The sequence below is a fragment of the Monopterus albus genome, unplaced genomic scaffold (genome assembly GCF_001952655.1).
Source record: "Monopterus albus unplaced genomic scaffold, M_albus_1.0 scaffold59.1, whole genome shotgun sequence".
NCBI classification, from domain to species: Eukaryota; Metazoa; Chordata; class Actinopteri; order Synbranchiformes; family Synbranchidae; genus Monopterus; species Monopterus albus.
The window spans coordinates 2026001-2037750 of NW_018127939.1; the positions used below are offsets into that span (position 1 = coordinate 2026001).

The window sequence follows — 11750 nt, forward strand, 5'->3', positions numbered from 1 at the left end:
GTGAGCAGTGGCCACGGTTGCTACCGTGGCTCCGCTGGCTGCTCCGTTCTGAATCATCGGTGGGCCGTGCTCCTCAATGATCTGAACACTACTGTTGTTGTCAAGCTCCTCACTCTTGCGTTTAAGCCCACATCTCTGGTAGGTATCTAGAAGCCTGACCGTGCTGCGGCGGGTTAAGTTGTGAACACCAACCCCAACACCCACAGCACTGCCACCACCACCGCCACCTCCACCTCCACTACTGTTGCTGCTGCTGCCTCCACCCCCACTTCTCAACAGAGACCCCACGGCCCCTGATGTGCTGCTGGCTGAGGCAACCACAATGTGGCCCGCACTGGCTGGAAAGATAAGCGCCTGCTCGTAGGGCAGGGCGGAGCTGGCGACCTGCAGGGAGCTGTTGATGCCTAGGGGGCCACTGGTGGCTGACACGTTCTTGCTGCTGTTGTGGCTATAGACTTTGCTGTGTGTGCCGTACCCTGTCATATCCCAGTTACAACTCTGCTCCACCTTCAGTTTCTTCACGCTAAAGAAGGCACTTGACTGGAGAGTGTGAGGGGAGAACACTTGCACTTGCGAGGCCATACCTGTAACAAGAGGGGAAGAGAGGGGAGGAGCAAGGAGAACAGGAGGGGAATGAAAGCGAGAGGTTAGGAATTTGAAAGTGTCTGAAACATGAGTGGTAGCCATAAGCTTTAAATAAAGACAGCTTGGTTCTTAGAAGGCCATTAAAACACCAAGCATACATGCTGATGTGTGAGCAAGGAAGTGGCTTGAACTCTAACATCATAGTCAAGTTACAGGCATTAAATAAAATATCATTTTTGCTTTGGCATTTGAGTTTTTCTTAGCAGCATTATCATCTAATGTTTTTGTAATAAAGCATCAGATCTTTAAAACTGGTGGGAAAGAGATTGTTTTCTATACAATATATTACAGTTTTTATATTGGTATGCAACATAAATAACATCTAGATTGTTTAGCAAAAAGGTAAGTAGGCTTAGACTGAGTGGTGCTTACACAAACCACTAGTTCATGCGGAGGAAATTCCATTTTCCCACTGTTCCCATCTGCAGCAAAGTAAATAAGAAGACCCTTTCATGGGACACACCACAGAGATAGAGAAGCAACACAAAATCATACACAAAAACAGTTCCCAAAAAGTCTCAAAGAATGATTGCAATTTCCTTCCAAACTTCACACCTCAGCCCTTCCATTTACTGGTACACAATTACTCACTTTAGGGGAGGTGGTGTTACAAATTTCATTCAAGTAACTATACAACAGGAGAGGGGCACTGAACTCCCTCTCCACCACAGATCCTGAAGACAACAACACAAAAGCACAACTGCAGCGAGGCTGTGCTCTGAACTCCTGGGAACAAGCAGCCTGAGAATAAGCAAAAGCTTCTCCAAGCAAACAACTACCCCAAAATAGTTCCTTTCTTTATCTCCCCCTTTTACAGACATGTTTGTAACATTGAAATGATTATTACAGCACATGGCAGATTATATGAGACCTGCAATAATGCTACATTTAAACAGTCTCCAGTAAACCCAAAATTTGTTTACTGCTAACAATCTAAGAGCTTCCACCTGGCCGTGCCAACGCCCACACACGCAATTAGGGTCTCGCTGTTGATCAACTGATGCATGATTCAAAGCCTGTTACGGCTGCAGAGCACACGCAAACACTAACAAAACCCATGCACGCAAACAGCCCAAAACTTTGTTTGCTGCAGGAAAAAATGATGCTGCTTTTGTGTGTTTAATAGATGTCTTGAAAGCTGGGAAGTGTTGTTCTCTTCAAAGATAATTAGAGGACAGTTTCCCTCTAAGATGGGAGGATGTCCATAATTGTGGGATCCATTCTGCAAACAGAAAGAAGAAAGGAAGGGACATGCCTGGTCACTTTGTCATTATTAGCCCTTTGAGTGGTGATGATGATTAATTCAGTAGAAAGCTGGCAGCCTTCCAGTACACTTTGCTTCATTTGTTTTTAACTCTCCTGACCTCTCTCCCTCCTTTTTTTTTGTCCCTGTCTCTTGCTTGGACTTCCTGTCTTGGTGGTCATCTGTTATTAGCCCTAATGCTGCAGGACCGAAGCTACAGGGTACATTAGAGGACTCACTGTAAGCTTGGTGGGTGTTACAGTACAGTAGCTGATGTAGCTTAGCATCTCCATGCTTCCTATTGTACTATATGATGTCTGCACATGTGTGCTCTGAATGATCGGTCTTTTTTCCTTTAGGTGACCACAACTAGTCACTTCACAGCGAGTCCTGTAGGTGTGGCAGTTCCAGAGAGGTAATAAAGAACGTCCGCTAGGCTATTAGGGGCAAAGCTCTCTGCTAATCACATAAGCCCTGAAGGCCAGATGTCACTCCTTGGATTACCAATTCCTGTGCCTGGACTTTACAATAAAAATAATTTGAATTATGGGTTGCGTCACAGAGCATCGTCAACAGTGTGTGACTAAAAGCCTGACAGGATAATCACAGGCACAGACTGATGGACTGATGGACACAGAGCCAGCCTGTTCTTCTTACAGAAAATTCCAAATTCCAGCGTTAAATATCTGCCAGCATGATTATGGATAGTGCAGGGTTTTACAAGGCCAGATCAAGGCTAGCTGCTCTTTGCATTAGCGTTACATGAATTCCATCTCAGTCCTGATCTGAGTCACTCACTGACTCTCTGTCAGTTTTGTGGTCAAAGAGTTCACTTGACATTGCCATTGTGCAATGAACCAAAGGCCACACATGTTCCCCAAAACCAGGACAAAGGCTCTGAAACGCAGCTGACAATCTGCATGACAAATCCGGGCATTCAGTTTCAGTGACTGTTTAAGAAATTCTGCACAGCAGGTTCTGCCACAAAAGTTGTAAAAACAGCACCACAGTTGAGAGCACTGTGCGGGACACACAAAATAGTTGGAATGTTATCTCATGGCAACATACGCAGTCAACAATGTGACCAATTACACTTCACTGGGAAAGCGACTCCAGTCCTCATGAATCACTCTTCACCTAAACTGAAGCTAAAATAGATTTATGATCTAGAAACTGAACAACCAACCTCTTTACGTAAGTTGTCAGAAACATCAGTTTAAAATACCTTCCCTAGAAAATGTCAAGGTCCTGCGGAAGTTTATTTGAATATCTGAACTCTACGTCCAAAGTACAAAAGTGTAAAGGTCCATTGTTGGGCATGTACAATGCTGGAATGCCTTCAGCAACTAAGGCTTTCCATTTAGTATACCCGAAGAACACTATGTGTCCCACACACTGCAATTAAGCAGAGCAGAGAGGCATTTTCCACTGTTTGGAGGCAGCATGCTGAAATGGTAATAGTCAATGTTTTCAGAGAGATTACTTCTCTGTCAGGGGTTTGTTAATCTTCTTTTGGGGAGGATCAGGGTCATTCAGCCTGCCATGTGAGGGTGAGAGATGGACTGAAAGGGAGGGAAGGAGAATAGAGCGTGGAGAGCGGATCCATGAGTGGCCCTCACAATATAGCCTGTGACCTGCTTCTGTTTGCTCTCTTTTAATAAACCCGTCATTTATACTCAGCTGACAACATGACAGAGAGTACTGATGAGGATGCCTTTAGACACAACCTAAACGTCCAATAGCCCATTGTAATTACGCTGCCGGCCAAACATCTGAGATCACCTCCATTTTTCCAGTTTTTATTCTGGCATTTAAGCAGTTCAAGTCCAGTGACTAGTCTTAAATGGTACAAAACAAAGGAGTAAATTGTTAGAGATTAAAAAACTCAAAACATTTCTTGTAAAACAGATCTTTTTAGGGAACAAGTAACAGGTTAACTTCCGTCTTTTCTACAGCAGTGGAAGTAAATGAAGCCTTGAAAATTGATGTAAACAATTACTACAGTGTCCCAATTTCTGTTAATTACTTACAACAACAAATCCTATCTGTACAAAGGCAGTGCTGGTACACCCTCCACAGCATTGTTTGGAAAAAGAGCATTAACAAAGAAAGTCAGACCTTTTCAGGGTTTCATCCTGTAGCAGGATAATGACCCAGAAAACACCTCCAGTCTGTGCAGGAGAAAAGAAGAAGACGGTCGGCTGGCAGCACAGTGTCCAGACTTTCCAGATGAAGAGTGAAAGCAAAGCAACCAAGTGCAACACATTTGTGGGAACCTCTGCCACAGTGCTGTCTCAGACAGTTGTAGAAAGAATGCCACAAATGTGTTTAGCTATTAAGTTACACTAGTAACAACTGAATGGAGGTGATCTCAAACTTTTGTATTTATAAACTGTATTTATAGTTTTTAATATAAAACCTGCTTATAATTTAACTGATCCATGCCTGTAAGTTTTGTACTTAATAAAAATCCTGATTAAAAACAAATGAAGGAAAAGATACACATCTTTTTCGATTGAATAGCATGCTCATTACTTTAAATGTACAGCTGTTCCAAGCTTCATCTGCACCAAAATGTCTGATTGTACAGACACAGTAGAAACATTGGCCGTCACCGTCTGTAGGAGACAGCAGCAGGACCTGTCTGGTGGATGTCCCCTGGCCTGAATACAAGGGGACTATGTCCTGAGGCCTAATGGCCACTGACACCGACAGAGATGCTCTGATGGTCGTGTCTTTTTGCTGGAAAAGACTGAGAAGGAAGCATCTGCATTTGTTTCACAACCTATTTATCACAGTTTTCCTTTGTTTTGGCACCAATATCTATATCTTTTTACGCTGGTGAAAAACCTGTAGCGAGAAAGGTGACAGGGACTTCTGGGTTAGCTCTATCAGTGAACGCACCACTGAAAAGGAACATATTGTCCCTACAGAGCAGCCTAGCTTTACGTTCCTGCCTTCGCGCTGCCCTCAGTGGGGAAGCTGGAGCTTGACACCACACAGTCGCTCTCTCTGTCTCTCTCTCTCACCTGCAGCCACTATTGACCAGTCTGTCTGCTTTTTTTTTTTTAGCTCGCTCATCTCTGCTTATTTATAGAATTGTGCATCAGACGAGCTTGCAGGAATAAACTGTCATGCAGGCTGCAGCTCCATCAGCCTTTCTATTCAAGCTGACCACAACATTTGAGTGGTTGCAATTGCCTCACCATTTCTAGCATATGGACCTAAAAGGCCAACGGAAACTGTTTGACAGACATAAACAGGACTTGCCAGCTTGTAAACCAGCAGCATGCCTGCTGTAAATGTGACACTCCCTCAAATCTCCCCTTCCTGGAAGCAAACAGTCAAAGATACAACATGTTGTGTTAGCTGTGAGATAAGATGTTTGGTCAGCGCTTGTTTAAATGCGCATGCACAGAGACAAGAACACACAAACGCTATCGCGCAAATGTTTATATTTGGGTACACACAGAAGCACTATTACAATAAGGTGCATAAAGCAGCAACTGACATAAAACACAACCCTGACTATGATATTAGCTTAGAGTTTAGAGCAGCCTAGTGTAACTGTCAGTAGATAAGTAGGCCGCTATTCATGTTGTGTGTGGTCATAAAATGACTGGTGTGAGAAAAACATTTGCCTTGTTTATACTGCCCGGTCAGCCTAACCAGGCGCTGAACCAAGACACAGGGTGGAGGAGAGGAGCAGATGAGGAGGAGTGCTAGGAGAAGGGGGAGGAAGGGGGGGGGACGACTTGAGCTGGACTTCTTATTAATCAAATCACGAGGGTAGCACCCTCACCCCGCTGACAGAGTGAAAGAATGAAAGATAGAAAGAAATTTGGTAATAAATGTCTGTTGATGCAAAAGTAAAACGTTCTGTGTGGAAAAGAAAAGAAGGAACTATTTGTTCAATGCAGAAGTCTCTAGTGTAGAAGGTGGGAGCTGAAAATGTGCCCAATCATAAACCAATGACACCTGTTAACTCATGGCTTGACTGCACTACCACTGACATCCCCGGCATGCATTAAGCTGTACTGCTTTGACTACAGCTGCACATGGCACAGGGCCATGGAGGGACACATGCCTGATAAGCAGCCAGTCTGCAGAACGCTTATCATTTATGCACAGTAAGAAACACCCCACCACAGCACACTTCCTCATATGTCTTTAGGATCACGAATGACAGCTGGACACAATACGCTAAAATGAGATCAACTTATGAGAACGGCAGGCAAGAAACTGTAACCCAGTGTAAAACACAACAGGGAATGACACACAGATGAGAGGGAGCAACATTGTTCACTGGGAAATTATTTGGAAAGAGTTCAGAGCAGTATGGATCCTGTTATGTACAGACTGTCTATCCAGCCATCCATTACCTATACTGCTTATTCCTGAATAGGGTCACCGGGAGGCTGGAGCCAATCCCAGCTGACACTGGACGAGAGACAGGGTACACCCTGGACAGGTCGCCAGTCTGTCATAGGGCTGACATGTAGACAACCAACCACACACACTCACATTCACTCCTATAGGCAATTTAGAGTCACCAGTCAACATAAGCTGCATGTCTTTGGACTGTGGGAGGAAGCTGGAGCACCCAGAGAGAGCCCACACAGGCACACGGAGAACATGCAAACTCTGCACAGAAAGGTGATGGTCAGCAAAGCTTGGCCCAGCAACACACTGTGCTGCTGTGTTGTGGTATAATCTACAGATTAAAGTATGAGGTGTTAGTGTAAAGGTTTGCTGCTCTCGAAACCTAATGCAACCTGAGGTTTTGAAGTGAAATACAGACCAAAAGCCAGTGATATGCCACCATAAAATAATATGCAAGGATGCAGATGTTCACACAGGGACACACACGTCTGCACACACCTACATACACACATACAAGGCTCCCATTAGTTATCCAACAACATTTTAGCCATTATTCAGCCTGGCTTTCACTGCAGATCCACAAAATGTGAATTTCATTTTGTGCAATCACATGTCATTTATGCCTTGGTTGCCTAATATATTCTGTCTGACCTGATACTCACCTTGTGTATTAACCCCACTGATACGATTATCACATCCAAAGGGTAAATGAGTTGTACTTGTTAATACATTTTTAAACTATGAGCTTTATTTTTCAGTGGGTAAACTACTTATTTTAATAGTGCAAAGTGGGAATGAGAGAGTGCAGCAGTGGGAGACAGTGATAGCTGAAGACTGAGACCGGAAAAAGATGTTAATTTGAGCAAGCATTGCCTTGGACAGTGTTATGAGGAGAAGGCGTCATCGTCTCATCCTGCCACCCTGCACTGTCCCATGGAACAGTCTGGTAAACACCGGTTTTGGGTGTGTTCTTGAACTCAGGGGTCAAAGTCTGCTGCTGCATTAATATCCAACATTAACAGCTGGAATAACGCCTGTTCACCGAGGATGCACACAACAACACATACACATAAGTCTCTGCAGGTGTGCAGAATGTGTGTATGCATGTGCGAGTACATGTGTAATCACAGACAAGCATATTTAAGACTCCATGTGTGTGAGGCTATGTAACCTATGACTTCCTCAGCTATCTGTCAAAGCTCTAACATAGTAGATATATAGCAACAACATGAATTAAACCACCACCCCAAAACACACACACCAACACGCACACACCCTGAAGGCTTAATCGTAATGCCCCGCCCCTTCAAAACGCAGCAACGAACCCCTGACAACAGAGGAACCAGTCAGACCTGAACAGGCACCTGGGGACCAATCATACACAGGCAGGGCCATCACTTCCTGTATTTTCACAGCTGCATTCAAACAGCAAACTGATAAGGACGATAGCTTTCAGAAAGAGGGTATCAGAAAATACTTTGGGCATATATTACTGTTTGTTTGCTTTACACATAATGTTACAAAAACACTACTAATGTCTGACTGTAACTCACCTCTCAAGTCACTTGCAAGTTGTCAGCTTGAGGTCAGGATAGCAAGATATTTCTGAGTGGTACGTTGTGACATAACGGCCAGCTGTTGTGTCTGACAATGATAAGTGCTGATGCTGGTACAAGGCTCAGTGACAACAGAGGAAGAAACAGGTAACTTCTGTCCTCTACCTCAGCTCTTTACCCCCACATGTGCCCTCCTTCTGCACCTCTGCTGGCCCTGCAGTCTACTCCACCTCCCTTTGCTCTCCGCTATGAAACACAAGCTGGGGATGGTGCATGTGCCTCCCAGGGCAACAAGAGTGTGTGATATTTCAGTGGGGCATGTGAAGCTTCTGCTCAGGGCTTATTATGGCCACAGATCAGACTAATTTAAACTACAGATGCCTGTTTTATCCCTCTAAAATGTCTCAACATGCCTTCAACGTCTTCAGCATCTGCCTTCATATTGCAGGTGGCTCATCCATACGCATGCTTAATAAAATGGTTACATCTCTTAATTTTTCTTTTCAACCCTCCTGCCTTTTGCAATGTCTTATCTGTCTTATCTTTGACAAAGGAAGGGGGCCCATACCTGCTATACATTCAAACAGCTTTTAAAAGACTACATCACAAACAAAGGCATTGGTGTCCTTATCCCAACAGTGCATTGTAAATATATCTGTTGAGTCCTTTTGGTTACAGAGCTGTGGTTATAAATATAGCTAAGACAACTGAGTGTGAAAATCGTGGTTTTATCTGATTATATATTTTTGGTGTCCTCACAGTAACAAATAGCAGCCAAACCCAGGCAGGCACTCCTGACCTTCAGGTTAACACCCACATAGTAAGTGACCGTGTGTGGGAAGCACACATAAAAAAGTAAACATGAGTTGTTGGTTTTCCAATTATATACATTATGATAAACTTTGTTTTGTAAATTATATGAAATGAGATTAATTTGGTTGTAGTCTTTGTTAGTTCTAAACTCCCAGTTGTGTAGTAGCTGGGAGCACTTTTAACAGATGGAAAAGCCAAGCTGTGGGAAGTACGTAAATAATGATTCATCATACTTTAAGATGCTTTAGTGTGAATAAACATAGGAATGCTCAGGGTCTATTAGTCCGTCGAAGGTATTTTCTCATCCAAACTATTACACCGTTGGCATATGAAGGAGGACTGTGTTACTGAGAGGGGTGCCACTTGATGCTGCCATGTTTATGCCCAAATATCTTTAAGTATAATGCTTATAAATGCACAATTGATGCTGCATCTTCTCACAGACATTCAATAAAAACAACTGGCCTGGTACGGACCACACTAATGCAGAGAAGAGAGAAAGAGAACAGGTCCTCATAACTAAATGTAAACTTTTGGCCTTTCTCTGAAACAGCTTTTCTAAAAGTGACTGAGGAGGAGGGGTCTGGGGGGGATGGCTGGACAACAATGATTCCAGAGCCGGGTTAAAGGAGACTAAGGGTTAGATCTATGACACCATACAACACCGCCACCACCTCATAGACCAGTGACTCCCCTCCCAAACAAACCTCTAACCCCCCCGCCGAACACTCCCTGACCCCTGGCAGCCTCCCTGAGGCCCAGGGGCCCCAAGAAGAAAGATATTTGTCTCCCCACCCCGGCTTCACTGCCTTCCACCCTCCTATTTCTGCCTCACTTTTTCAATCTCTGTCATTCCCTATCTCACTGCCATTCTCCCTCTGCCTCTCTGTCTCTCAGGCTGAACGGAGGGGCCAGTTCAAAAGACTGCTAGAGAGAGCTGCTAGCTGGTCACGATGTGCCCGAGGCTTTGAAGTGAAGAGCGGATCTAAAAGGTGTGCAGCCTGTTTTTCTTTTTTTATGCCGCAACACACTTGGGTCCAGAAATATAAATAGGTACTGCTATTAAGCTTGCTGAATTCTGTTTAGTTAACTTTACCATGAAGGCGTACTTACATTTCAAAATAATCAACCATAATTTAATGAGGAGCACATGAGGATCATTTCTCGCAATAAATATCACTATTACTTCTGTTCTAAGCACAAAAGTTCTAAGCTAAGCAAACAGTGCATGGATCTAATATAAATTTATTACAATAAAATGCCTGAAAAAGTGCTTTATTAGAGCTTTCAAAATAAAATAATGATAATAGAAAAGACAGTGTACACTTCTTCGAAGGATCCCAAATATGACCATTTTCAATAAAAAAGCTCAGTGACATTAAGAAACCATAATCAAAAGAATGTTACTAAATGTTTTCTTCAGAGATATTCGTGCAGCAGTATTTCAGCTGGGAAATACTTCTTACATCTCAGCATTTTCTCATGTCATATCCTGAGCAGCATTAAAGAAGCTGGTAGAAGGAAGGATTGTCTAATTGATTGTCTATTTGAATTAGTAACTGTTTTCACATGACTCTCTCTCTCTCTTGAAACCATCCCTTAAAAGTTTGTAAAACCTTGGGATTCAACATTCAGCACTAATGAAGGAATTCTGTTCTCTACATATATGAATTTTAAATACATAGAGAGACTATTTTATTCCATCTCATGACTCTAATTCTTAAAACCTCTGAGATTTCTATCAACACATTTCATCACTTTGACCTCTCCCTCCTTTTGATGTGTAACTTCTTGGTTGACTGCTTAGTGAAGCTGAGTTTTCACAGGCAGTGCAGGATTCCTAAGAGAGCTCCTGATCTGAAGCAAATTCAGAAAAAAAAAAGATCACTTAAGAGGGAGGGGCAACTATGTCTAACAGTGACATCACATTGTATTTCCATTTCTGGCTGGCGAGAGGATGTGTCATCTCAACTGCGTTTATGCCAGTAAAGTAATGAGAAACACACAGCATGTAGTGACAAAAGATGAAAGATTGAATAAGATGATGAAAAGTAGAGAATGAATGTACAGTATGGGAGAAAGAATATGAGAGCAAATGTATCACACAAAGTGAGCAGAGCAAAAGGAAAGAGCTAAAGCTGCTCATTTCCATGCCTGTTGACTCTTTTGACTATCCCAGTCCTTGTCTATTGGCCGCCTCCGTTTTCTGTTCTATGCCTTTTGCCTCCTAGCTCTGGACAGAAATGGGCTTGAGCACTCGTCTGAGCTTTGAAGTCCTTTGGTTATCAGCCAAGCGTAGCGCTGTACCTGCAGCCATCTGTGAAGGGGCCGCCAGCAGCCGCCCATCGCTCCACTTCCCTTCCATAACTGAGAGGGGTCAGAGCCAGGAGTAGTGATGGGGCTGTCAGGGGGACTTAGTCCATGTTGGCTGACCACACATGGTAGAGCCCATAGCTGGGTTTGTGTCAGTGAATACAAGAGCATATACCCTCACAATCTCAACCTCAGCACCCCAATCTTACTGTATAATTCAGCCTTTTTCTGTTCATTTTAATATCTGTCTGTAAACACTCCTCCCCTCCCTCCTTATTATCAAATCAAATCAAATCAAATTTTATTTGTATAGCGCCAAATCACAACAAAAGTCATCTCAGGACACTTTACAAAGTAAGGTCTAGACCTTACTGTTATCAATATTATTACATAGGGAAAACCCAACAAATCCCCCTTGAGCAAGCACTTGGCGACAGTGGGGAGGAAAAACTCCCTTTAACGAAAGAAACCTCTGACAGACCCCGGCTCTTGGTGGGCGGCCTTCTGCCTCGACCGGTTGGGGTGAGTGGATAGAGGAGAGACAAAAGAAGAAAAGCAACAAGACACAACAATCAAACACTGATCAGGTCGATGTGGCCGGTGACTGCTCGTCAGAGACATAGAGCTCCAGGGCCAGGGCAACCTGCAGAAAGGTACAGGGAGAGAGAGAGAGGACACACTACGGGAGAAAGGAGACACAAAGTTAGTAATGTGTAATAGTGGCAAGCTAGTGGCAGAGGTGCATGCGCAGACAACTGGAGTTATGACCTGGTCTGAACAGCCAGATTTTAAATCAT

At 43.6% G+C, this 11750-nt stretch overlaps 1 protein-coding gene across 1 annotated transcript in view; it reads right to left on the reverse strand.

The window, feature by feature from the left end:
• Nucleotides 1–11750, reverse strand: part of hipk2 (homeodomain interacting protein kinase 2) — a 67492-nt gene that overhangs the window by 45613 nt on the left and 10129 nt on the right. Inside the window, exon 2 of the mRNA XM_020602970.1 lies at nucleotides 284–584. Coding sequence (XP_020458626.1) covers nucleotides 284–584 — 301 coding nt within the window. The remainder of the gene's footprint in view (nucleotides 1–283; nucleotides 585–11750) is intronic.